The sequence below is a fragment of the Perissodus microlepis genome, chromosome 23 (assembly GCF_051167445.1).
Source record: "Perissodus microlepis isolate ML-2025 ecotype Zambia chromosome 23, ASM5116744v1, whole genome shotgun sequence".
NCBI classification, from domain to species: domain Eukaryota; kingdom Metazoa; phylum Chordata; class Actinopteri; order Cichliformes; family Cichlidae; genus Perissodus; species Perissodus microlepis.
This window is the reverse complement of record NC_140482.1, coordinates 23861146-23886835: the sequence shown is the minus strand read 5'-3', so window position 1 is coordinate 23886835 and position 25690 is coordinate 23861146. Positions and strand designations below refer to the sequence as shown.

The 25690-nt window shown below is 39.1% G+C and overlaps 1 protein-coding gene across 5 annotated transcripts; it reads left to right on the top strand.

Moving 5' to 3' along the window:
- The first annotated feature begins 3601 nt into the window (after positions 1–3601).
- LOC146361491 (protein NLRC3-like) lies at positions 3602–23968 on the top strand. 5 transcript variants are annotated; one of them, XM_084920684.1, is made up of 14 exons: positions 3602–3730; positions 7762–7899; positions 7984–8082; positions 8740–8838; positions 10432–10530; positions 11541–11619; positions 12672–12900; positions 13065–14871; positions 15141–15311; positions 15603–15758; positions 18386–18559; positions 19106–19261; positions 21988–22034; positions 22209–23968. In XM_084920684.1, the coding sequence occupies exons 2-14, from the start codon at positions 7811–7813 to the stop codon at positions 22751–22753; spliced, it is 3750 nt and encodes a 1249-aa protein (XP_084776810.1). In that variant the 5' UTR covers positions 3602–3730; positions 7762–7810; the 3' UTR covers positions 22754–23968. The 5 variants fall into 5 exon arrangements, 4 of the variants coding, with proteins under 4 accessions (XP_084776810.1, XP_084776812.1, XP_084776813.1 ...); XM_084920685.1 differs by lacking the exon at positions 3602–3730 and having other exon boundaries at positions 4424–7767; positions 7807–7899; XR_014799387.1 differs by lacking the exons at positions 21988–22034; positions 22209–23968 and adding an exon at positions 20817–21807 and having other exon boundaries at positions 19106–20738.
- Positions 23969–25690: the final 1722 nt, after the last annotated feature.

The following is a 25690-nucleotide window of genomic DNA, read 5'->3' as shown; positions in this document are numbered from 1 at the left end:
CTTCCGGGCCTAAAGTAGTCTGCGTTTAATATGGCTTTTGTGTTGTTAACATGTTTAATGTTTTGTATTTTCTTCTATTCAATCTCAAAAAGCTCCTAAAACAGTCAGTGATCACTGTTGACCTCCCTCGGCTTTTATTACCGCTAATCATTTATTTAAGCTCCGTTTTTAAAACCTTAGGATGTAACTACAGCCCAGCCCATGCAGCAGTATATGAATGACTAACCTCGTATTGTGGATGGATTATCTCAGTTGTTCTCCTGGCTGAAGTTTGGTCCTTTTACAGCATCCTGCCATGCGATTACATTTGTTCCTGACCACCGAGAACACTCACGTTAACTTTTATGGAGTGGAAAAAAAGTTAGCTTGTTTATATTATGCTAACATAGCCCTGTCGCTAGCGGTCACGTAGCACATCATTATATACCAGCTAGCCAAACTTCAGTAACCCTACAAACGTCACTGCTGTTTAGTTTTCTGTCTTCATTTATGTTGGAAGTGATAACAGAGCTGTACGTTTTAATTTGTTTCCAAAACCCCGCAGTCAGGACATGCTATATTGTATTTAGATAGAAGCTAGCGAGCTAACTTCCTGCTAACTTCTAACTCCGTTAAATGTCATAAATTCCGTTTTCATGGATGTCTGGATGTTAAACTCAATTGTTACACCTGGTAGAGCAGAACGCTGATCATTTTATTAAAGATGAAAGACTTTAGACAGCTTTTCAACTCTCAGTAATGCCATAGTGATCGTTTGATATATGGACCTGCAGTGGAGTTTAGGCCCAGACACGGCTAGTGACGTCAGACTTAACGACCGGATGGTTTATAAGCAGGTGACTCATTCGCGGGATTTGTGGAGCGTTTTGATGGTGACAGATAGCGAACCACTGATCATTCTACTGAGAGATTTGGAGCCAGCGAGGAATAGAGGAGGTTCTGTTGTGTGGGAGTATTTTGAGTTGATTTTGGTCGATGGGGTGGGTTTTCCAGCTTTGTGTTCTGGCTGTTTGCTTGTGTTTTGTGCGTGTTTATTTTATCTGGAAACGGGAAAAACTTAAAATGTCAAAAAATCTGCTTTTCATAATATAAATATCATTAAATAACTTTAGAAAGACTTCCATTTGACTCGTTACATTTAATGTTATAAAAAGATATATATTTTTTTTAAAATAATATTAAAATGTTAGTCTACAAAATGTGCAGCAATTTAATTTATTTATTCTCTTTAGCTGATAGTTTGTGGGGCCCAGGTAAAATGTATAACTGCATCTCTACCACTTTTTCTGCACTCCAGCCTCTTTGCACAGTGGAACAAATTCTCTTCTTAAATAAAAATGAAAAAGGGTTACCTTAAATGCATCTGCAAGTTCATAAGCATTTTCCCTTTCCATTTCACAATCAATTCTGCCCCCAGGTCAAAAATATGTATAGGAAAATTTCCCTAATATAATATTATTTATAAATATACCCGTCTAGCGATTAATTGCATAAGTACATGGAGGCAGGACCTCACAGCAGAAGCATACTCCATAATGTGCATTATTATATGTTTGTTATATGTAACGTGGTATTTTTCAATTATTGTATTTACCAACATCAAGAAGTCACAAGCAAAGAAAGACCAAACCATAGTGCATGTTTAAACAGGGAAAGTTTACTGGTCAAAATTATTTATTAAACAAATAAACCACATTTTTTTAACCCCAAAAAATACACGTTCAAAGCAACACAACAGCAGCCCGATATCAGACAGAATATAGGCCTGCAGGTATCAGGTTGTTTTTCTCCTTTATCTCAGTGGACAAAAATTATTTTTGGAGTGGCACAAATAATTTGTGTGGCATCAGATTTGATGCAGAACAGCTGATTGTTCTGTAAATATTTTGAAATGTTTATTTTAAAAAAACGCCTTTGCTACATTTTTAGGTAAACAGCTGCAAAAAACTTTGTTTGCAAAACTTTTTTGAAGAAGTAACTATATAATTAATTTCCCAACATTGGTCATTATATACTGTATTTTGCAGACAGAGTTACAGGACTCTCTCCCAGACCACAGACTCATACTCATAATACAAGTCAGAGCTTTATAAAAAATAAATAAATAAAAAGTTGTGTTTTCAAAATTGGAGTTCAAGTTATTCTTACTTCCAATAGTGTTAACATACTACACAGGTCATGAACAAGATTTTTTAAATTTTCATTGTAAGTGGGCTAAAACAGTTAATTAAAAGTAGTCTAACATAAATGTAAATGCTGTAATTGATTATTTTAATAAACCATGTAACTTGGATGGATTTGATGCTGGTGTGACCACAGTGCACACGTCTGCTGTTGCTCACAGTGGTCCAAGGGATCGCTCAGGGAGTTTGTGCGTTCGCTCAGACACATGAAAAATTAGAGGGAACATTGGTCACTTATGTAAAAAGTTGTCTGATATTTTACTAACACTGTGAAAATAGTATAAAAAGGGGCGATCGTGGCTCAAGAGTTGGGAGTTTGCCTTGTAATCGGAAGGTTGCTGGTTCGAGCCCCAGCTTGGACAGTCTCGGTCGTGTCCTTGGGCAAGACACTTCGCCCGTTGCCTGCTGGTGGTGGTCAGAGGGCCCAGTGGGGCCAGTGTCCGGCAGCCTCGCCTCTGTCAGTGCATTGTGGCTGTGGCTACAATGTAGCTTGCCATCACCAGTGTGTGAATGTGTGTGTGGATGACTGGATGTGTAAAGCGCTTTGGGGTCCTTAGGGACTAGTAAAGCGCTATATAAATACAGGCCATTTACCATTTAAAATTGTTTACAAGCAAAAGAAATCAGATTGCACTTAAGTATGTCACTATTGTCTGTCAATAGCCACCATCCACCTCTGTAAGAAGAAATCTATATAGGTTTAATCTAATGTGAAGCTTCTGTTGTCAAAGTGAGTCAGATCCACCTGATATGAATGTGTGCATGATGTGTGCACCTCACATAGCTTGAGAAGCAATGACTGACTTGACTGTTATGTGAAAACAGGTGTAGTGTTGCTGTTTTTTTAGGATTAAACGACCTACTAAAGTCTCTGCTTTCATCTAGTGGTTAAAAAAATGCCCTAATATATCTGTAATGCTGGGTTACTTTAAATATAAGCAGGTGATATTCTAAGTTCAAAAGTAAATAACAAGCTAATACAATAAGAATTCTACAAAACCTGTTAGCTAAACTGTGGACGTGAGCTCTGTTATACCAGCTGTTTATGGTTGGTTATTAACATTATTAATTCATTATACCATGGCAGCTCATTGTACATTTTATGAAAAGTGATAAGAACTCTGTTTATGATTAATGGTATTGTGAATGCTGTTAAATATAAAAATAAACATATTCTGTACTGTGTTTTTTTCTTTTTTTGGTACTGATTGGAAGAAAACAAATTCTGCATTACATATTACCTTGTTAATATATATTTTTATCTAGCTATGGCACACATATCAATCTTCTCTGTATTTCTTTAAACGTTTGGATGATTTAAAAATATGTAAATGCTACAGGTTAAAGTTTAAAGGCTACAGTCTGTGAAATTAATTGTGAAATCTAAAGGGAGACGTCATAGCACACCCACTCGGTTGGTTGCATCGGACAACGCGCGCGCGGCTCTGCTCGAGTGAATGGTTCGGGGTTTGCCCCCAAACGCCTGTTTGATTGGTTCTTTTCATTTCGCTGGAGCTCATTGAACAGAAATGTGTCTCCTGTAGGAGGTAAGGGATCAGTCTTTCGTGTTTTCCTCGATAGCTCACGTCCGTTTGCGCAGTTGGCGTTAACGGACTCAAAGCTGCAACTGGGAAGACGGGAAGAAGCTGGCTGGCCGCTGGAGAACCTCGGACTGCTTTTATTAAAACTTCGGAAGCTTAAAACCTTTTCTGCGTTTGTAACTCGCGGTAGTTATGATAACGATTTACAAGACTTAACGTCTCTTTATTTATTTTATTCTTATGATCTGAACAGGAAGTACAGGGACAAGCCGAGGCTGACGCAGACAGATTTGATTAATAAATCCCTGCAGCTGCTCCGTAACATAACGACGTATCCGCGACTGTCTGTGAGCAAACAGGAGAAATGTCTGTGCTGTGTCTGTAGTTTTTTATCTGTATGGGGCATGTTTCGCATTTTCTGGGTCTCAGTAAAGTTGATTTGAAAAGGAGGGAGGGGACTCCCAGCAAGTCCCAGCCTGCCTTATCATGCGTTCAAGTCCTGTAGAAACTGAAGAGTGGCAAGTCCCTCCTCCCTGCAGTCACTGATAAATGTAGTAGGTGGCCAGTGGCGGTCCTAGCCTGTTTGGCGCCCTGGGCGAACACTCCCTCTGCCCCCCCCCCCCCCCCCCCCCACACACACACACACACACACACACACACACACACACAAAACATATTAACCCTTTAGAGCCGGTCGGAGCGGGCACGTTTTGTTTTACGTAACTATTTTTAAATCCCGGTAGCTCTGCAACCACGTAAGCTAGCGCAATAATTTTTTTTGCATATGAAACCGGAGGAGTTGTACTTACATCTTATGCCATCAGCTTGTCCTAGGTCACAGTTTCCTTCCACATAAAGCTTTGTAAAAACTGCATAAAAAGCGCTTGCAGCAACAAAAACATAATATTCCAGAAACACACTTTGCCGATCCGATCAGCTGTTTGTAACACTTCCCACGTTGGAATAGACGTCAGCACGAACTTTTGCATGTCCGCCATTACCTGCCCGAAACCGGAAGTGGCGTCATTTTCGCGGAAATGTAGTTTTTTTTTTACCATCAGGGCCACAGGGCCTATACTGGTGTTTTTAAAAGTTATCTTTGACTTTATGACTTTCTGTGTCGTTTCTGGGATGCTTAGGACTCATATTGCACTGCTGGAAATGGTTTATTTTGATGCATATGCTGCTTTTTTGCAAATTTGCAGTATAATATTTATTTTCGCTTTTCCTGCAGTGTATAAAAATTGGTGTATTTCAAAAATAAAACTATGAAGACACTCAAAATAAATTTCCTGTGGTAGGAAACTATTTTGTGCAACTTTTTTGTATTTACAGTTTTGAGGGATAAGCCTCTTAAATTTCTCTAACTAGAAATATATGTTAAAAAAGCAAAAACGATTTTCAATTTTTTTGTAGTTTATTGCACTTTTTTGCAATTTATGTAATTACTATGCACTTAATGAATACATATTATTAAAATCTGGGCTATAATTGTTGTATTGATGTATAGCAACTTGAAATGCTCCCAAAAATGGCACCACACCATGTAAAAATATAATATAAGCTCTGGCGGACTTGGTTCTATGGTAGGTCTTAAAGGGTTAAGGATTGTACATTAACATAAAACTGTTGTACACACACACACATATGAAGAGAGAGAGAGTATGCATAGTATGCAAACAGCTACCAAACAGACATCATAATTCATCATACAATGAGAACAGGACAAATCAACTATTGACAATGACTAATTAATATTAAAATCTGTAACATAATGTATTGTTTGGAGTTTAGTCTGTTACTGTTGCTATTTTTACCATTTCTTCATGGAGCAACTGTAACCCACATAATTTCCTTAGGGGTTAATAAAGTATTCTGATTGTTTCAGGATGACCTGCCATTATCCAATGACACATCTGCTTACCTGTATCTTTTGCTCGTTTCTCCTCCTCTTCTTTTCTCTTTTTTCTAAACTGAGGACCTGATGGCTTTCAACTTTTCTTGTCCATCTTCCATGGGTTTTAATTTTGCACTCCAGTATGAACACCCATCCCTCAACCTCAGGATCACCACAACATAACCTAATAGACCTACACCTTAGTTCACAGTTTCACTTTGTCTAGGGTGCATTTCTGAGATTTCACACAACCCAGGATTCAAATCATGAATACATAATGGACTTGGATTTACAACATTATAAATGAAATGGGCTCTATTTGGAAGCAGCAGGGCCCCCCTCCCCTTTCGACGGCTTGTGTGTGAGACTTTAAATCATCAAACTGCAAATTTTAAATTGTTATTGATCCCTTTACCCCTAGTCCTAAAGTGTATATTTATTTTCTTACTCTTCTTATATATATTGTTTGTTTACTTGCACTGCTGTAACTGGAGCCTCGTCCTCTCGTCTCTCTATATACTGTACTTATATAGCGGAGATGACAATAAAGTTTTACTTTGACTTCAGCAGGTGCACCGAGGGCTCTCGCGCTCACTTTTCGTGTATAGAATTTCGAAAAAACATCGGTGCAAATTATAAGTCTGTATCATAACGTCTGGTGTTTTCGTGTTTGTTGGTTTGTTTTTATTTTGTTTTATTTTGCGAGTTGGTTATTAGATGCTGCTCCAGCCGGTCAGAAAATCCCCCGCCGCCCCGCCCTCTCCTCCCTATGCCACAAGCAGCAGGCGCACCTCGCAAACGGAGGGCGCCCTTACTCCCAGCAAATGGGCGATAGAAAACCGATCGGTGCTTATGCCATTCCCAATATGCGCTGGCTGACGTCGGGGCAGCATGAGTACCAGCATTTTTTCTTTTTTTTTGCCGATACCCATGATGCCGCCCCCCACCACGATGCTGCCCCAGGCAACCACCCGTGTCGCCCGTATCTAAAACCGCTACTGTAGGTGGCTGTTTAACTGTCAGAAGCAGTTTGGATCACGTTAAGGATTTAAATGACAGCCATTAGTGTCCAATACAGTTACGTGCTTCTCTTCCTGGTAGTTTAATCGGATGAATTTGAGTTGGTGGATGTCAGGAGATAAGTATGTGAAACCAGCTGACATGGAACATCTGTCACTACCCTTAGGCCGCCCTAAATCGAGGAGGGGGCCTAAGGGTACATCTTTCACCATCTTACAATGCTGTGATTGCAGACATTCCCGAACTCTCTGTGAATGGTACTCATGGCCATTGATTGATGCTCTTTGATCAGTGGTCTTTGATCAGTGGTCATGACAATTTGCATAATATGCATTACATATTAATGATCAAGGAACTGACCTCACAGCCGATTGTTCATTCAGTGGGCTGGTTTCAGTCCTTATGCAAATGTACTGTTTATAAGATTGGGGAAACCTGCAGTCAGCTGAGTCTGAAGAAGTCACTTGGATGAGTGACTAAATGTTTCTCCCACTGAAAACGCTGCGTCCAGATGAACAGAATCAACTTTTTTAAAGTGTTCTTGAGAAATAGCTCTCCAGGCTTTCCAAAGGTCTTTTGAAAGCTCTTCTTTACACGTTAGCTACTTTTTACTCATTTTCAGTCCAGTTCTTATACCTGAGCCTTCAGAAGAATATCTTTTTATCGTTTGTTTGCTAAGCCACTGAAGACTGACGTGCGAATCATTCAAGCATAAAAAGGCATCTAACCCTTGGGTTAGATGCCTGATCTGTGTCTACAGATCAACTTGGCAAAGAACCAGTTTAAATTAAATTAAATTGAAATTGTATTTTTGGGTATTTTGTTAAGATAAAGAGACAATTTGTTCTCATTTCTGTAATTTAGTCTATTAAATAAAATGACATAATATAAGGTTTTCACACCAACAATGTAATTCCCAGCTTTTACCTGAAAACTCAGCATGGTTTGCAGCATGTCCTTCAAAAGAAAAAAAAGAGCGATACATACTTTCAGTTATCAACTGAAATGTTTGAAAATGGACTGGAGGTTCCAGTTAAACTGAATGTATCATATGTGCTGTGCTTCATGACAGGAGGATTTCAGTTGATGTGCACATGAATGATTTGTGTTTCCTCTGCAGGTGAAGGTAGAAAGTGTGTGTGAGCTGATGTGGATGTGAATTCAGCAGCATGGATCAGTGTGAGGACAGAGAGGAGGGAGTCCCTCCCTCTAAAACCACTCTGTGTGGGGAACATGAGAGCCAGACCAAAGCTCAGAGGTGAGATGACCACCTCTAACTGTCCATGACTCTTCTCCATGTCACAGCTCAGCACTCACATCACTGCTCCATCATTATTCACAGGAACCAACCTGGAGCTGAACCCAGCTGTGTGTCCTTAAAGAGTGACGGGTCAAAGAGTACTGGTGGCAATTTTAAAGAACAACCCTTTGCTGCAGAGAGGTAAGCTGATAGTAACATGAACTCTAATTGCAAACAATTTGGTGTCTGATTTAAATGAACTACTTGATGATGTTTCATTGTCGCCAAAGTGCCTCCCTATACGGGGTCATATGACTGTTGGGATTTATCTGTGTAAATCTGTAGTTCTCCTTAGATCTTCACTGAGTTCTTTGAGCTTTCCTATTGTGCAGAGTATTAGTGAATCTAATGAGTGCTTTAAAACAAATCCCTTTTATACCTCCAAATAGAAACCTATCAGAAATTATCAGTTGGCCCTGGCTGCAACAACAGTTTTATGTTTAGAAATCAAGGATATATTGTCCACTTTCATGTCTGTCTCTTTGGCAGTAAGTGGTTCTTTGTTGTTTGGCTAGATGACTACATACAGGAAAATCCAGCTGTTAGCTGTGATGTTCAGGTTTGTAAAGCACTTTATAAGTGAGGCCTCGCATTGCTTTTCTTCACTTATGATACAACCCAATATCACGACAAAGTGTGTAATAGATACGCTGTGTGTGCACTGTGTCCATTTCACACTTTGCTATGAGAACAGAGCCAGACCAAAGCTCAGAGGGGAGAGGACCATCTCTAACTGTCCATGACTCTTCTCCATGTCACAGCTCAGCACTCACATCACTGCGCCATCATTATTCACAGGAACCAACCTGGACCTGAACCCAGCTGTGTGTCCTTAAAGAGTGACTGGTCAAAGAGTATTGGTGCTAATTTTAAAGGACAAAACTCTGCTGTGGAAAGGTAATCTATATCTGTATATATTTTTATTTTTTCAGTAAACTTTCAAACACTGTTAAAAAAACAATTCTTTGATCTTCGGGCTGAAGGAAGAACAACACTCGGTGTTTTAATGCCCACTCAACAATCTCTTTAATCAATACAATTCTCTTTATTCCATACAAACTCTTTGAGCAATACAATCATCCGGACGGGAGATGTGCAGAGGAGGGGGTCCTGCAGATCTTGAAGTGTCTGACAGTTACACACACTCTTATAGCCTCAACCCCCACCCGACTCATAAAACCTAAACATTCACATTCTTTCTCTCCCTCTCAGGCTATGTCCATTGTTTTCTCTCCGTTTTGGCCTCCCGTCCACACTGACACGGCGTTTTTGCTGATGGAAAGCGCAGCGTTTTCAAAATGCTCTCGGAAACGCATACATTTCAAAATGATGCTTTCGCATCACAGTGTGGACATTGAAAATGCAGATTTTCTAAAACGATGACGCATGTTAGTCATGTGATGCAGTCATGTGACCAATTAAGCTAAGATAGCGGAGGGCATTATACAGCAGTTGTTTTGTTTGTGCTGAATTTTGACAGTCCTATTAAAGATTAATATCAGTTTGTACATGCTCCAGATAGCTTTTCTTCAAATTCTTTAATTCTAACTCGTTTTTGCAACTTTGTACTTTTGTGTTATTCACAGCAACAACTCCCCCTCATTGTTAGTCCATTTAAAAAACTCGGTGTTTTTCCTCAACATTTTGCCACGGCGTTTCTATGAGTTGGAAAGTAAATAAGCGGCAGACAGAAATGAGGCAGGTCAAATCTTCTTGCGTTTCACACATGCGCAGTACTGGAACATAAGCGTTTTCGGCCGTTTCAATGTGGACGCGCAACTCTGTGAAAACGACTGAAAACGCTAGTGTGGACACGGAGCATTTTCGTATGAAAACGCCGTTTTCGAATATCTCCGGGCTAGTGTGGACGTAGCCTTAGTGAGCTTCAGTTATGACCTTGGCTTTCACCATGTTTTGTTCTCCTTAATCAGACAAAGCGGGCCATGATTCTATGCAAACAGTATTTCTTTATAAATCAGCAATATAAGGTATCATGAAACAGTGTAATATTCCATTCCTGTCTTTTCTCAAGATAAACAATCAATTAATTTTATTACATGTACATGGGGATTTTCACAGCTCAGCATCCAACATCAAAATCCGCTGGGGCCATCCCAGCAGCACACATTTATACACAGACATCAACAACCTTGTGATCCTTCTCTGTCTCCTGCCTCCCTATCTTGTGTCCTTGCTGCCCACTTCTTCGCACACTATATTCTCCTGGGTTTGGCTTATCAACTCCTTATCCCACTAACGGCAGCTTTCTGTCGCTCCTGCTTCTCACATACATCTCTGACCTATTCTTCCAATTCTATGTGTGTGCTCTATGTGTGAATGTTTAGTAACTTGACCTATGACCTACTTAAATGAATAATGAATATAATGCTTTACCATGGTTCAACAACTAAATCCCTACTACTGCGATAATACGATAATCTATTCTCACACAGCTCAGCACTCACATCACTGCTCCATCATTATTCACAGGAACCAACCTGGACCTGAACCCAGCTGTGTGTCCTTAAAGAGTGACTGGTCAAAGAGTATTGGTGCTAATTTTAAAGGACAAAACTCTGCTGTGGAAAGGTAATCTATATCTGTATATATTTTTATTTTTTCAGTAAACTTTCAAAAACCTAACCACTGATGTAAGAGGCTTTTCTGTCAGAAAGCTGGTCCAGCAGGTGTAAACTTTGTACTTTGGCTCAGAAACAATGTTAGTAGCAACCACTCAAGTGGCATCAGGTCTTGCTAAGTGGAGGCAGCCCTTACTGCTATTAAGAATTGGATGTCAATAGAGACTCTTCTTTTTTAACCAGCTGCTCCTAATTGCCCCACCATTTAGGCACAGAACAAAGGGCTATGGGGCTTTTGCCATTTTACTGGCAGCCTTTGTTTTAGAAGCCTTTGAAGTTAAAATCTAAGCCACAAATCACTTATAGGTTTCTTTTTCTTGATGGCTTAGGTAAAGTCCAAGAGACTTGCTTTAATTTCCTTTCTCTAAGCTTCCAAACCTATGATTCAAATGTAATCTCAGATGAGTAATAAAAAGTTTTGTGACGTCCAAGCATTGATACTAAACTACAGTTAAAAAGGAATAGGTTGATTGTGTGTCATCAGGAGAGACAGCCACAGAAAGATGTGCCATAACTATAGACACATCTCCTCATGATGCCTCCAAGAGGTAAGCGGTAGATCCAAGAAGATGCAATTTAAAATTGGTCCTGGTGCATCCCACAGGTTATTTTAGAGATTTTGGGGAAAGTTACAGTCACAGTTAATAAAAAATTGCCTAAAGTTATGAATGATGTTAAATCCAGTTTGGTGTATTTTGCACCTAGTAGCCACAAATCAATTATTAATGTCTCAAAGAAGTCCATCAGTGCCGTGATTCTATCTCATATGAACGTCTGTCTTAGCTGCTGGTAATCAAGCTAAAACAAATTCAAATCATCACTGTAAAAAATTCTAACACTGGTAAAACATGATTACATGGTTTTCCTTTCCTCTTAATTAGGAAGGTGGGATTGTAAAATAGTTTTTCTGAGAAGTCTTTTTTTCTCTCTTATTTATTCATCTTCATGATTTCTCTACAGAGAGAACAAGAAGACCTCAGAGGTTCCCAGTGATCAGCCTCCCCAGCAGCATCAAACACACCTGGACTCCATATTTATGGTCTGTAAATATACAAACAGTACTTTACATCTGTTCACGGTCATTTCTTAAAAATTTTATGCATGTTCTTACAACCAAACACAGAAGTAAAAAGCGTGACTATTTTTGAAAATAGCTTCAAAATTCAGATGGTGCAGCAGCAAAAATATAACTGTATGGTATTTACATTGTTTTTATTTAAAGTTGTATTTCAAGCTCTAATATTTCTAAACCACTTGTTAGTTTTATTTAAAAAATACTTTTAAATCGTTACAGAAAGTTGTATTATAATAAAGTGGAAGCAACTGGGAATGAAAGTCTGACTGCACTGTGCCAAGTGTAAAGTTTAGTGGAGGTTGGATTATGGGATTTGTTTGTTTTTCAGGGTTGGGGTTCGGCTCCTTAGTGCTGATCCTGTGTTTGGTTTTCACAAAATTGTGTGGTATGACCAAAGGTCTCCACTTTGGTGTCATCCATTCAGAGTCTTGTGGTTTGTTTGGATGCAGCTTTACAAACCTAAGCTGTGCTGTTTTCTTCTCAGAAAGAAGAGCTTTCTCCTGACAACCCTTCTAAACTTGCAATATTTGTTTCTCCTTTTTGTAAATGTAGTGCAGTCTAATGCAGTCTAACCAGGTTTGCCGCAACATCCACACCTTGGAAGACTAGCAGCTGACTTGATTATTTTCCACTTGTGAATAATCTTTAGGATGATGGCCTTCAACTTGTTTTCAACTTGCTTTAAAACTCTTCCCAGATTGATGGGTGTGAATGCCCACATGAATGCAGCATTGAGTGCAAAACAAAAGAAATGGTGTATGCAGACCTGCAGTGCTCAGCAGGAATCTTAACATTCCCCGAGACATTTTCCTCCATCACCAAGGTCTAAAGTTAATTTATTCAGCTTTTAATGGGGATCTAAAAACAGCAAACTGACACCACATGAAGCCCTAGAATGATGTATAGATAAAACAGATTTTAATTTCAGCTGGATTGTAATTGTTTTCAACATGGTTCTAATGTTTGTATCTATGATTTCAGATTTATTGAGTCATTCATATAAATTTCTGTTCCAGCTCCTGGAGGAGAAAATCATCACTTTTGTGAAGAATGAGTTAAAGAAGATCCAGACAGTTCTGTATCCAGATTATTCAGAATGCTTAAACTGCCAGACGGAGGATAACGAGATTTTGGAGTGTGAGGATGAAGAGCAAAGGAGTAGCAACAGAGAGGCATTTATAAAGATCACACTGCAGTTTCTGAGAGGAATGAAGCAGTATGAGCTGGCTGACCGCCTGCTGAGCAGTAAGAGGATTTTTCTAAACATATAAGCTGCTGGTTATACTAAGACATTTACTAATGTCTGAAGGATTACACCAGCACATATGTAAACACTCATTCTTTAGAAGAATTAAATGGTGGGATATTTAATATATAACTTAATCAGGTAACATATTGTCTGTTTTCAGGCAGATTTGCTCCAGTTTGTCAACATAATCTTAAATCTCAACTGAAGAAGAAGTTCCAGTGTCTGTTTGAGGGGATCGCTAAAGCAGGAAATCCAACCATTCTGAATCAGATCTACACAGAGCTCTACATCACAGAAGGGACTGCAGAAGTCAATGATGAGCATGAGGTCAGACAGATTGAAACAACATTCAGGAGACGAAAACCAGATGGACCAGAAACAACAATCAGACAAGAAGACATCTTTAAAGCCTCACCTGGAAGAGATGAACCAATCAGAACAGTGTTGACAAAGGGAGTGGCTGGCATTGGGAAAACAGTCCTAACACAAAAGTTCACTCTAGATTGGGCTGAAAGAAAAACTAACCAGGACATCAAGTTCATATTTCCATTCACTTTCAGAGAGCTGAATGTGCTGAAAGAGAAAAACTTTAGCCTGGTGGAACTTGTTCATCACTTCTTTACCAAAACTAAAGAATCAGGAATCTGCAGCTTTGAAGACTTCCAGGTTGTCTTTATTTTTGATGGCCTCGATGAGTGTCGACTTCCTCTGGACTTCCACAAAACTAAAATCCTGACAGACCCCACTAAGTCCACCTCAGTAGATGTGCTGCTGATTAACCTCATCAGAGGGAACCTGCTTCCCTCTGCTCACCTCTGGATAACCACACGACCTGCAGCAGCCAATCAAATCCCACCTGGGTATGTTGACATGGTAACAGAGGTGAGGGGGTTCACTGACCCACAGAAGGAGGAGTACTTCAGGAAGAGATTCAGAGAAGAGGAGCAAGCCAGCAGGATCATCTCCCACATCAAGACATCACAAAGCCTTCACATCATGTGTCACATCCCAGTCTTCTGCTGGATCACTGCTACAGTTCTGGAGGATGTGGGAAAGAAGAGAAAAGAGGAAACAAGGACAGCACTACCTACAACCCTGACTGAGATGTACATCCACTTCTTGGTGGTTCAGGCAAAAGTGAAGAAGGTCAAGTATGATGGAGGAATGGAGACAGATCCAACCTGGAGTCCAGAGAGCAAACAGATGGTTGAGTCTCTGGGAAAACTGGCTTTTGAGCAGCTGCAGGGAGACAACCTGATCTTCTATGAATCAGACCTGACAGACTGTGGCATCGATATCAGCACCGCCTCAGTGTACTCAGGAGTGTTTACACAGATCTTTAAAGAGGAGAGAGGGCTGTACAAGGACAAGGTGTTCTGCTTCATCCATCTGAGTGTTCAGGAGTTTCTGGCTGCTCTTCATGTCCATCTGACTTTCATCAACTCTGGAGTGAATTTACTGGAAAAGCAACAGGAAACCACCCAGAATTTGCAAGAAGAATCTGCAGAGACTTGCTTGTACAAGGGTGCTGTGAATAAGGCTTTACAGAGTTCAAATGGACAACTGGACTTGTTCCTCCGCTTCCTCCTGGGTCTTTCACTTCAGACCAATCAAAGTCTTTTACACGGGCTGCTGGCACAGACAGGATGTAGCTCACAGACCAATCTGGAAACAGTTCAACACATAAAGGAGAGGCTCAGTGGAAATCTATCTGCAGAGAAAAGCATCAACCTGTTTCACTGTCTTAATGAACTAAATGAACATTCTATATTGGAGGAGATCCAACAGTCCCTGAGATCAGGAAGTCTCGCTGCTGACAAACTGTCTCCTGCTCAGTGGTCAGCTCTGGTCTTTATCTTATTATCATCAGAAAAAGATCTGGTTGTGTTTGACCTGAAGAAATACTCTGCTTCAGAGAAGGCTTTCCTAAGGCTCCTGCCAGTGATTAAATGCTCCAGCATAGCGCTGTAAGTCATAAAGTTTTCATGATTTAAACACACTGTTTTTGTTATTCTGTTTAGCACAGTTGTGTGCTGTCTGGTTTGATGTAAGATTTATGTGCCAATTAGAAGCTGCACTTAATGTCTAAGCTCATTGTGTCATCGGGTTTCTTAGGGTAAACTGGCAACAATTTAGCATGTGCTAAGTTGATGATTTATATAGTCCATGTATAATCAAAAGTTCATGCTGTGCAGTTCACATATTATTATTTTCTTGTCCATTGTTGTCTCCTCAGACTTGGTGGATGTAACCTCTCAGACAGAATCTGTGAAACTCTATCCTCACTACTCAGCTCCCGTTCCTGTCTGAGAGAGATGGACCTGAGTAACAACAACCTGAAAGACTCCGGAGTGAAAGTACTGTCTGGGGGACTTGAGAGTCCACACTCTAAACTGGAAAAACTTAGGTTACAATTCTTCAAATTTTTCATGATATGTGTAAAATTGTTCTAGTTGAGATCCTAGATATTACATATTAAATTATCAGGACTTTCTCACTACTTTCTTTTCATGTGGTCTGTTTAGGATCTTTTTTTCTCTTTAATTAAAGAAATGACACTCATGAAGCACTTTGAGAGAGCTCAAGTAGAGTAGACAAGCGCTATCTAAGAACCAGTACATTTACCATTTACCACGTGAGCACCAGTTCAACTTTTTTCTAATAGTTTAATAGTTTCTGTCATGTATGCTGTCTGCAGATTGTCAAGTTGCTCAGTCACAGAAGAAGGTTGTACTGCTCTGACATCAGCACTGAACTCCAACCATTACCACCTGAGAGAGCTCGACCTGAGCTACAATAATCCAGGAGAGGCAGGGGTGAAGATGCTGAAGCAGCTCCGACTGGACACTCTCAGGTGTGCAGAGGCTGTTTGCAGCCACAGTGTCTGATAGAGGAAGATGATTTTGAAAGTTTTTCTTACAGTCACACATAAAGTAGCCTTTTTCATTTAGCTCGTTATAGGAATTCTGCTTGAACGTGAACAAGAAATAAGTGAAGGGTTTGTGAATCTGTAGCTTCGTAGTCTCATGCAGCCCATTTGTCCATATGATTATGAATATAAATGTGAACCGAATAAGCAGAGGGTATGTTTTTGAGGATTCATATTTTCCCCACCACCTCTGGATAACAAGCCATGCCAAGTGTTTTGGGAGGGGTTTGTATTGTTTTTTGTTGTTTTTTTTACTGGTTTACTACTTTACAAATGACTAAGCTGCCAATGTTTTATTACTATATTTGGCTGCTTTTAATGATATGGACAAGGAGGATTGAAAGTGGACTGCATTACTTTGAACCACTATTTCCAAAGAACATGCTTAGGTTGGGCGATATGTAAAAAAATTTCCAACCGATGCAGGCAATATATTCACGTATGCACAGACTTTTTGATGGGCAGAGCAACGTAATGATGCACATACTGATTTGCGCGTTTAGAACACAGATGAAGTCCAAACATGGACAAAGTAATTGCCAAATTGCACCCTGGAGGAGAAGGCACAGATAGAAATAGACTGTTACCTCAGTGAGGAGTTGTTTGGTCGAGTGTGTAAGACAGATAAACACTGGAAATGCCTGCAAACACGGTTATATTGGAAAAAATAAGCCAGTTTCTCTTTGTTTCCCTCCCCACCATTGTGGTTTTTTTTATTTGATAAAATGCTTTTGGTTTTTTTTGAACATAGGCTACTGCCGTTCTTTCTTTCTCTTATTTGAGTAAATCGCTCCAGCACTCTAAGGAGGGTGCATTTGCTCACAGCTGAAGGAGGGTGACGTTAAAACAGCGCTATTATTTGTTTCTGTTGACTGCTTCTGTTAGCTTCAGCCAACATTATTAGCAAACTTATTCATGGGCAAATAAATAAATAAATCGCCCTTGTAAAAACGATTGAGCCTGTCGTCAATAGTCGATATATTCCTCTAATCACCCAACCTTAGTACATGCAAATAATTTGTATTTCAGTTCTCAACTTTAGACTTTAACTTTGTTTTACAGGTAAAACAATTTATTGCAATTAAATTACAATCAATTGATTATTATTGTATTAACCCTCTGCAGTCAACGGACACGCCGGCACATCAAAATCACATGACCAATTTAAGACAACACAGCTACAAGATGCAGCGACTCAGTCTCCATTTCAATTTGGGTCAAGAGTACGGACTTCAAACGATATACCAGTTTTTGAATTGTGTCAATTGGCCACGTAAAGCCAGAGTTATGATAAAAAATACACACGATGTTTTTTCTGAACAAAACAGTGGTGTTTACAGCGGGAAGAATGGGAAGAACGGTAAAAACTGCATTTTCTACAGACAGCGCTAGCAAACACTCGCCACTTGCGAGTGAAAAAAAAAGGAAAAAACACCCCTTCTCCATTGGTGTTAGAGTTTACCATGCGGCACTTGGTTGTTTAGGGAGAAGGGGAAGTTTTAGGAGTGACACCCGTGACGGAAAGCAGGCGAGCGAAAGAAAGAGAGAGAGCGAGTTTTCATATGTGAGACATTAGTGACGTTTAGCGTGTTTGGAGGCTAGAGTTAGTGTGTTGTGTAGTTATTGTTTTGTATTGTGTGTCAGTTATACTGCTGAATGTCACATTTGCTCCAAAAAAGCCATCAAAGGCAGATTCCAGTGTAAACGTTGTTCCCACATGGAAAACAAGACTGATACACCTCCTGCTGTCAGACCTGCAGGGTTTAGGCCTGTGGTGTTCTTCTCTGTCTTATACTGAACACAAACTAGTTTTTTGCCTTCTCATTTGATGCAGCACACCTGATTGTTCTGTAAATAGATTTAAATGGTTATATAAAAAACGCCTGAGGCCTTGGCTGCATTTTTAGGTAAAAAGTACCATATAACTTTGTTGTTTGCAAAACTTGTGCATAATTTTTAGCAATGTACAATTTCTATTTGCATTTCAAGTTATGAAAATGATTCGTTAAACATGTTTGTGGGTTTTACTGTAACAAATATAACTTTTTTCTACTCAGATTTTGAATTTTTTTGTCTGAATTTAGATCGATTGTGCTAATATAATATGCCAAAATGAAAAAATAACTCAAATTTCAAATATTTGAGGTTGTGCTGAAAATAATGATACAAAACAAGGTAAGATAAACAGTTTTTAAAGGTGAAATATAGAGGTAAAATCAAAAGTAGTCAAAAACGGCCAATTATACCCTGGACCCCAGAGGGCTAATATTATTGTAATAAAAATGAAGTATAAAGTATAAAATGACCATAAATACGTCACTGCGATTTAGTCGGATGTTAAAAAATATAATTTTTATTTTGTGCAAATAATGCACAAAGTGTATAAATAATTAAATGTCTTAAGGATATTTGGAATAGACCAGCAAGGATTTAGCATGTGCACAGTTAATAATCAGTATAGACTGCACATTTTAAAGTTTTTTTGTTTGTTTGTTTGTTTATTTTGGTTTGTGTGTTTGTTTGGTTTTTTTTACCTGTTGTTGTCTCAACAGACTAAGTGGTTGTAACCTCTCGGACAGAATCTGTGACACTCTATCCTCAGTTCTCAGCTTCCACTCCTCTAGTCTGAGAGAGCTGGACCTGAATAATAATGACCTGAAGGACTCGGGAGTGAAAACACTGTGTGGTGGACTAGAGAGTCCATACTGTAAACTGGAAATGTTCAGGTCAGGATTCTTCAAACTTTGCATATAAAGTCCATTTAAATCATATTCAATGCTAACCTATGTGGCTAACCATGGCTAACCATGGCTATTGTTGATTTATTCTGCTATATTATGCAATATTATTAAAACTTCATCTAATAAGAGGATTTCTTTTCACACAGACTGTGTAGCGTCGATTTGTTGTTGTTTTTAATTTGATGTAATTTATTACAGATGTTCACATTTTCCTCAGAATCAACTACAGTAATTTACACCAGGCTTTTTTATTGAGAGTAATTATCTGGTCCACTTTTTAAGTAGTGCTTAAATCCCTACAAAACTAATGACACTCATATGAGCATCAGTTCTACTTTGTGTAGGGCTTGTCCTAATTCTTAGTTTAATAGTTTCATTAATTGAACAAATAAACTTTTAGCTCAAAATATCTCTGTTAAAGCTAACTCTGTGCTTCAATCGATCACATATTTGTTTTGTGGAGGTATTGTTTCTCGCTATTTGACTGCGTCACTGTTCTCTTATAGTATCTGTCACATGTGCTGTCTGCAGATTGTCAGGCTGCTTGATCACAGAAGAAGGTTGTACTGTTCTTATCTCAGTGCTGAACTCCAACCATTCCACCCTGAGAGGGCTGGACCTGAGCTACAATGATCCAGGAGAGGCAGGGGTGAAGCTGCTGAAGCAGCTCCAACTGGACACACTCAGGTATGAAGTGGCCTTTGGCAGCCAAAGTGTCTGGCAATGGAGAAAGAGACACTCGAGGAAATAGGAGAAATTTCTTCACACATCAAGGAGCTTTTTTTTATATATATATAAATTTTGCTCCAAGCCATATAAAAGAAAAACAAGTCTTATATTCGTGTGAATGTTAAATAAATGAACACTGGTTTGTTTGTTTGTTTTGTTTTTTTACTTTTAGTACCACACACTGCTGTGCTTGAGGCTAGAGTGGTTTATTTAATATCACAATAGGATTTTTATTTGATTGTTTTGCACAAACAAGGATTGAAAGTTCTCTGTGTAGCTTTTTTTATACTGGCAATATATTTTTTTCTATTACTTTATGACTAAGTAGACCAATATCAATATAATATTTAATATTTATAATTCATTTGCCACAGTGAGCTGAAGCAGACTGTTTGAATTTGTGAAGAGTGGACCCAAAATGCAGACACAGAGGAACGTGGAACCAAAACTTGAGTATTAACAAAAAGCGAGCTGTTTAATGTGGCTGATGAAGAAATACAAAGTAATATATAAGGCAAACAAAGACAAGAATAAACAATAACCTAAACTGAGGAAACTAAAGATAAACATAAAAAACAAAAACATGAAAAAAAACATGAAACTTGGCATGGATACAAAGATACCTGGAACATAGAAACATGGCGCAAAAGACAAAAGATGGCCTGACACTGAACAAAGGAGGACAGAGGGCTAGTACACAATCAGATAATGGGGAGATGGGGAACAGGTGGGAACACAGCTGGAATAAATCAGACCTAACAAGACAAGGGGAAGCAAAACACAATAAAACAGGAAACGGCATGGAACGCAGACATGACAACATGGACAAGAAGACAAGAAACATGACAGACTAATACAGAAGACATACGTGAAACATAACTAAACTTAAGGCAACCAAATGATAATCTTATTACACAACATACACTAAACAAAAATATAAACGCAACACTTTTGTTTTTGCTCCCATTTTTCATGAGCTGAACTTAAAGATCTGAAACATTTTCTACATACACAAAGGACCCATTATTAGGGATGGGTATCGAAAACCGGTTCTTGTTGAGAACCGGTTCCCACTGTTTCAGTTCCTTGGAATTGTTTGCCGTTTTTTCAAACGATTCCCTTATCGATTCCAGTCGCCCCGAATGACGTCACCACGTTGCGGAGCGTCATTTACCTGGCAGGAAACATGGCGGCTCAAACGCTCAAAAGTTTGGTTATACTTTACGAGAACGGATGACAACAGGGCAACTTGCAATACTTGCAAAGTAGATATTTCATTTAAGGGAGGAAACACTACGAATATGCAAAAGCATTTGCTCACAAAACACGCGATGACCTGAAATGAATGTCGTAATTTTAATTCCGCTCCGGACTCGTGAATCTCAACACAGCAGCAGCGGTAACGTTTGCACGTCCTCTCCCGTTAATGCGGCAGGTAAATAATCAACTAACAGTGCATATTATGTTAGCGCGATCTGCCTTATCACAAAACCTGCCATTACTGTGCATTTAGGTGACCATGATGAGAGAGACAGAGTCTGGCTGGCTCAGATGCTGGCAGTTCTCGCTGCAGTTTACCGGTAGCGTCTCCTTTCAGGCCAGGATAGACAAATGTCACCGAGCAGTGACTCAGTTTGTGGTCAAAGGCTTGCACCTATTTGCCACAGCAGATGCCCCGATTTTCGGTAAGTGAATGTGTTTAATTGTAGGCAGGGACATTACTGGATATTCTTGTGTAATTGCTACAGAATAATTTATGTTATACTTTGTTATTGCTACAGAAGAATATTTATTTTATTATTTTACATTTACCATTTTTTTTCCTGGGGACCCTGTGACGCCCCATTGAAGAGCCATAGGCTGGATCTCTTAAGATCTCACTGTTGGGTTTGTAAGGCCATGTTACTCCTAAATTTCTATCTTGTTCAAAGAGAAGATATAAAACAAAGTTCTAAGCTAATCGACCTTAGTGTTCTCCTTTTTTTTAAAAAAAAGAATCGATAAGAGAATCGATAAAGAATCGAATCGTTAAACAGAATCGAAACTGGAATCGGAATCGTGAAAATCTTATCAATACCCATCCCTACCCATTATTATCAAATATTGTTCACAAATCTGTCTAAATCTGTGTTAGTGAGAACTTCTCACTTGCCGAGATAATCCATCACACCTCACAGGTGTGGCATGTCAAGGTGCTGATTAGAAAGCATGAATATTGCACAGGTGTGCCTTAGACTGTCCACAATAAAAGGCCACTCTGAAATATGCAGCAAGTGTTGTTTTCAATAAATTGCATAATCAAAAAAATTATTCTTCTTAAAATCCAACCATGCAACATATAATGTGCATATTTTTGGCGCAGCGTGTTTTAGGGGTTTGAAAATGTTGAAATGTTTCTCCCACTGAAAACGCTACATCCAGATGAACAAAATCAACTTTTGGAGGTTTTGATCGGGAACTTTTTAAATTTGGTATTAGTCAGTATAATGAGGCTTTAATTATCTTTCCAGAGACTGATCTAACTCAGGGTCTCTCATCCAGTGTCCTGAGCTTTCAATGTAAGCTTTCACTTTCTGTCATACAGACTTCATCAGTGTCTAACATTATGTGTATGAGATCGATGTAATGCCCATGTGTGCATGCTGAAAGAGACTGTGCTGGTCTGACCCCCCTCCTCCTTTCAGGGTGGAGCCTGCTGGAGTCCGATGGTTGAGACCAGGTCTGAGGAAGTGTAAGTGTGTTTTTAATGTGATTCATAAAACAAAGCAGCTCACATTCAACCATTTTCAAACTGTCACATCACTCATTCACATCTCTGATGTCAGGAGTCATCATCAAAATGTCAATCAATGAACAAATGGTGGATCAATAACTGCAGCTGGATTGTGTTTGTTCTCTCCATCAGATTCCTGTCAACTCACATTCGACACAAACACAGTGAACACAAAACTGAAACTGTCTGACAACAACAGGAAGGTGGCACGTGTGGAGGAGGATCGGTCATATCCTGATCATCCAGACAGATTTGACTTCCATCCTCAGCTATTGTGTAGAGATGGTCTGACTGGTCGCTGTTACTGGGAGGTCGAGTGGAGAGGAGACGTTTATATATCAGTGAGTTACAGAAGCATTAGAAGGAAAGAAAATGCTAAACATTGTTTGTTTGGATGGAATGATCAGTCCTGGAGTTTGTATTGTACAGATGATGGTCCTCATTCTGTCAGACACAACAACAGACAAACATCCATCTCCTCCTCCTCCTCCTCCTCCTCCTCTGTCTCTAACAGAGTAGCAGTGTATGTGGACTGTCCTTCTGGCACTCTGTCCTTCTACAGAGTCTCCTCTGACACTCTGATCCACCTCCACACTTTCAGCACAACATTCACTGAACTGCTTTATCCTGGATTCAGAGTCTTGTTTGGGGCCTCTGTGAGTCTGTGTGGCATTTGATAAGAATCTTCACCTGTTAGAGACGCACAGAAGAAGAATTTAGAAAATACTCAGACATTCACAAGTTTAGTGAGCAGCCAGGCCTGATGTCTGATTGGGTGCGTAGCCTCCAGCTTACTTCCACATGGGGGGAGGTCGTAGCTCAGGAGTAAGCAACATTTTATTTATATGGCACCTTTCAAGACAAGGATAACGAAGTGCTTCACAATAAAATAAAATAAAAACGGAGCACTAAAAAAAAGACTTAACAAAAGCAAGTCTAAGATGATGAGTTTTTAGTTGTTTCTTAAAACAACTAATACAGTGAGCTGCTCATAGACGCTGGTTTCTGGAAGTGTTCCTGAGCCCATGCACTGATATTTTATTGCAGTGCTAATGAAGGTAATAGCAATCTCACTGATCTGAAAATGCCACCAAAAAAGCAAACTCATGAGTTGAAGAGGAGTCGGAGGAGATCAGGAAATCGCCAAATTTCATTTTGGACGAACTGAGCAAAGTGACTAAACAGCAAGGTATGCTACATGTCCTAATAAATTAGATAAAACAACTAAAAAACCTGATAAAGGAGAAGGACAAGAAAATAGACGGCTTGGAACAGCGAATCGAGGGCCTTGAATAATACACAAGAATGAGTATTTAATCATAAGTGGGCTAGAGATGTAACACTGAACCTACACCAGAACAACAGCTGGCAGAGGTAGAGACGGTGAAGATGCCCCAGCAGAGGAGCTGCAAACACTTGAACAGCAAGTTATAAATTCCTCCAAATGAAGAATGTGAGTATTCAGAGACATCATATCACAACATGTCACACGCTCTGTATAGATAGTAAAACAAAGCCCGTTTTGAAGAAGCTAAAGAGGACTGGTGTGTATTTCCAATGAACATTTAATGAAAAAAAACTGCTGAATTTGCAAAACAGGCACCTGAAAAAACAAAACAAGATACAAGCACCATGACCGAGGAACTGCAAAGTAATGATAAGACTCCTAAAGAAGTGAAAGTTCTGATAATAAGAGAACTCAGAGACTTAGAACAATACAAACGATCAGGAGTCTGCTCTTTACTGGAAATGTGATGACTGGATATTATGAACAATGGATGTGGAAACATAAATGACAAGGTTGGATTATATGTTTCAATGAAGAGGAAGACTTTGATTATGAAAAGGACTGTCAAGGTGGTTATAATTTCTAATAAATACATTACTCTTAATATCACTGTGTGGTTTTCATCTGTAAAGCTGAATAAGATCAGAACAAATGTCATTCATTTCTGTTGCTTATTTATTTGTAGAAAATAAACTGATAATAAATCGACTTCCTGATGCCGATGGGAACATTGAAGCTCAGAAGAGCAGAAACAAAAGGAGCACTCACTGGACCAAGTTTTACAGAGCTTCTCACAAGACTTTAGATTTTTTGTTTGTCTTTGGCTTTTAATATATAATGAAAGGTTGAAAGTTTAACGTTGCATCTTGACTGAAACAATCTGAGAAATTTTGAATTTTGGGGGCATCTCTTAAAAATGATGAAATGCTCATTCTGCAGTCTTTATCAGTCTTTCTTCAAAATGTAAGTTTTGTACCACTGAAGATTCAAACTGTTCTTAGTTCAAGTCCTGCGGTGGGATAGCGCAATGGTCCAAGGTGACGTAGGTTTGGAGGTTGTTAATTCAGTCCCAGAAGAATTTTTAGAATTTGACATTAAGTGGAAGGACTGAGGAGCAGATTTAAGGCTAGCCCTAACAAAAAAAATGGGTTCAGTCACCAGGAGAATGTTATATTACAGTATGTTTATAACTAACTAGCTCATTCTCTCTATTGATAATACTTTCTTTAAAGATATAATGCTTTTTGGGGTCTTAAAAGAAGGGCTTATGTGAAATGTAAAAGTGAGGGCAGAGGTAAAAAATGACATGATATTTAGAATCTGTGTATACGATTCCCTATATACTATAATGGTGTTACAAGCCTGCAGTAAGAACTGCAAAAACTGTTTCAAATAGTTGTATATCGGATTATTATTATTATTAGGATGATTATTACTTTGACCTTCAGCTCAATCATTGACCTTGAAAAAGAGGTCAGAGGTCAAATGTTGCATGATATTTTAAATCATTCTATGGGACTTTCTATATGGTGACATTTCACACCACACTTGTAAGAATCACAGGTTCTGAGTTATGAGGCTTTTTTGTCAATTCTCAAACAATAACTCACTAAGCTGACCTTGAAGACCTCAGTGGATGTAAACCAAATTTTAATGGATTGTTAACACCACCCCAATCTCCAAAGTTTTATCAGAATTCATTCAAAACTTTTTGAGCTGTCAGTAGCCACTGGAGGGGGCTCTAACACTGCAGATAAACTGGAGGAAGACCTCATTAGATCATTTGGTTATAACTAGAACAGATATAACAGTTGTGTTTCATAAAGATGCTGAAAGTACACTTCACACGTCTGATGACATGAAGCTGTTTTTCAGACTTCCTTAAACTCCTCCTGAAACACGAACACACCGATATGCATATGTGTAGATTTCAGAGGGCACACAGGGGACACTCAAACATGTGCACATCCTAGTGTACATTTTAAGTAAACCACACAGAGATGTATTAAAATGAATGAATCTATGAGTGATGTGACTTGGTGACACATTTAATCAAAGTTAAATAAAATCAGCTCATTTTCTGGCTCAGGATGAATTTGATTTTAGGTGTTTGGACCTCCTCGCTGTCAGCAGGTGTTGCTGACTGTCTGTAAATCCTTGTTGTCTCTAAACTATGCTGCAGTTAGTGATGAGTGTGCGTTCATCCATACACACCGAGCTTCCTGCCTGTGTCAAGGAGCTGCTAATTAGCCTGTGTGTAATTTTCATTGTTGCCAATTACAGCCAGAGGGGCTATGTGCGCGCGTGTGTGTGTGTGTGTTTACAT

Excerpts from the sequence above, each read along its gene's own strand:
- LOC146361491 (XM_084920684.1), top strand. The coding sequence starts at position 7,811 with ATGGATCAGTGTGAGGACAGAGAGGAGGGAGTCCCTCCCTCTAAAACC. Across the intron at positions 15,759-18,385 it reads CTCCGACTGGACACTCTCAG|ACTAAGTGGTTGTAACCTCT; the intron begins GTGTGCAGAGGC and ends TTGTCTCAACAG. Across the intron at positions 18,560-19,105 it reads TGTAAACTGGAAATGTTCAG|ATTGTCAGGCTGCTTGATCA; the intron begins GTCAGGATTCTT and ends TGCTGTCTGCAG.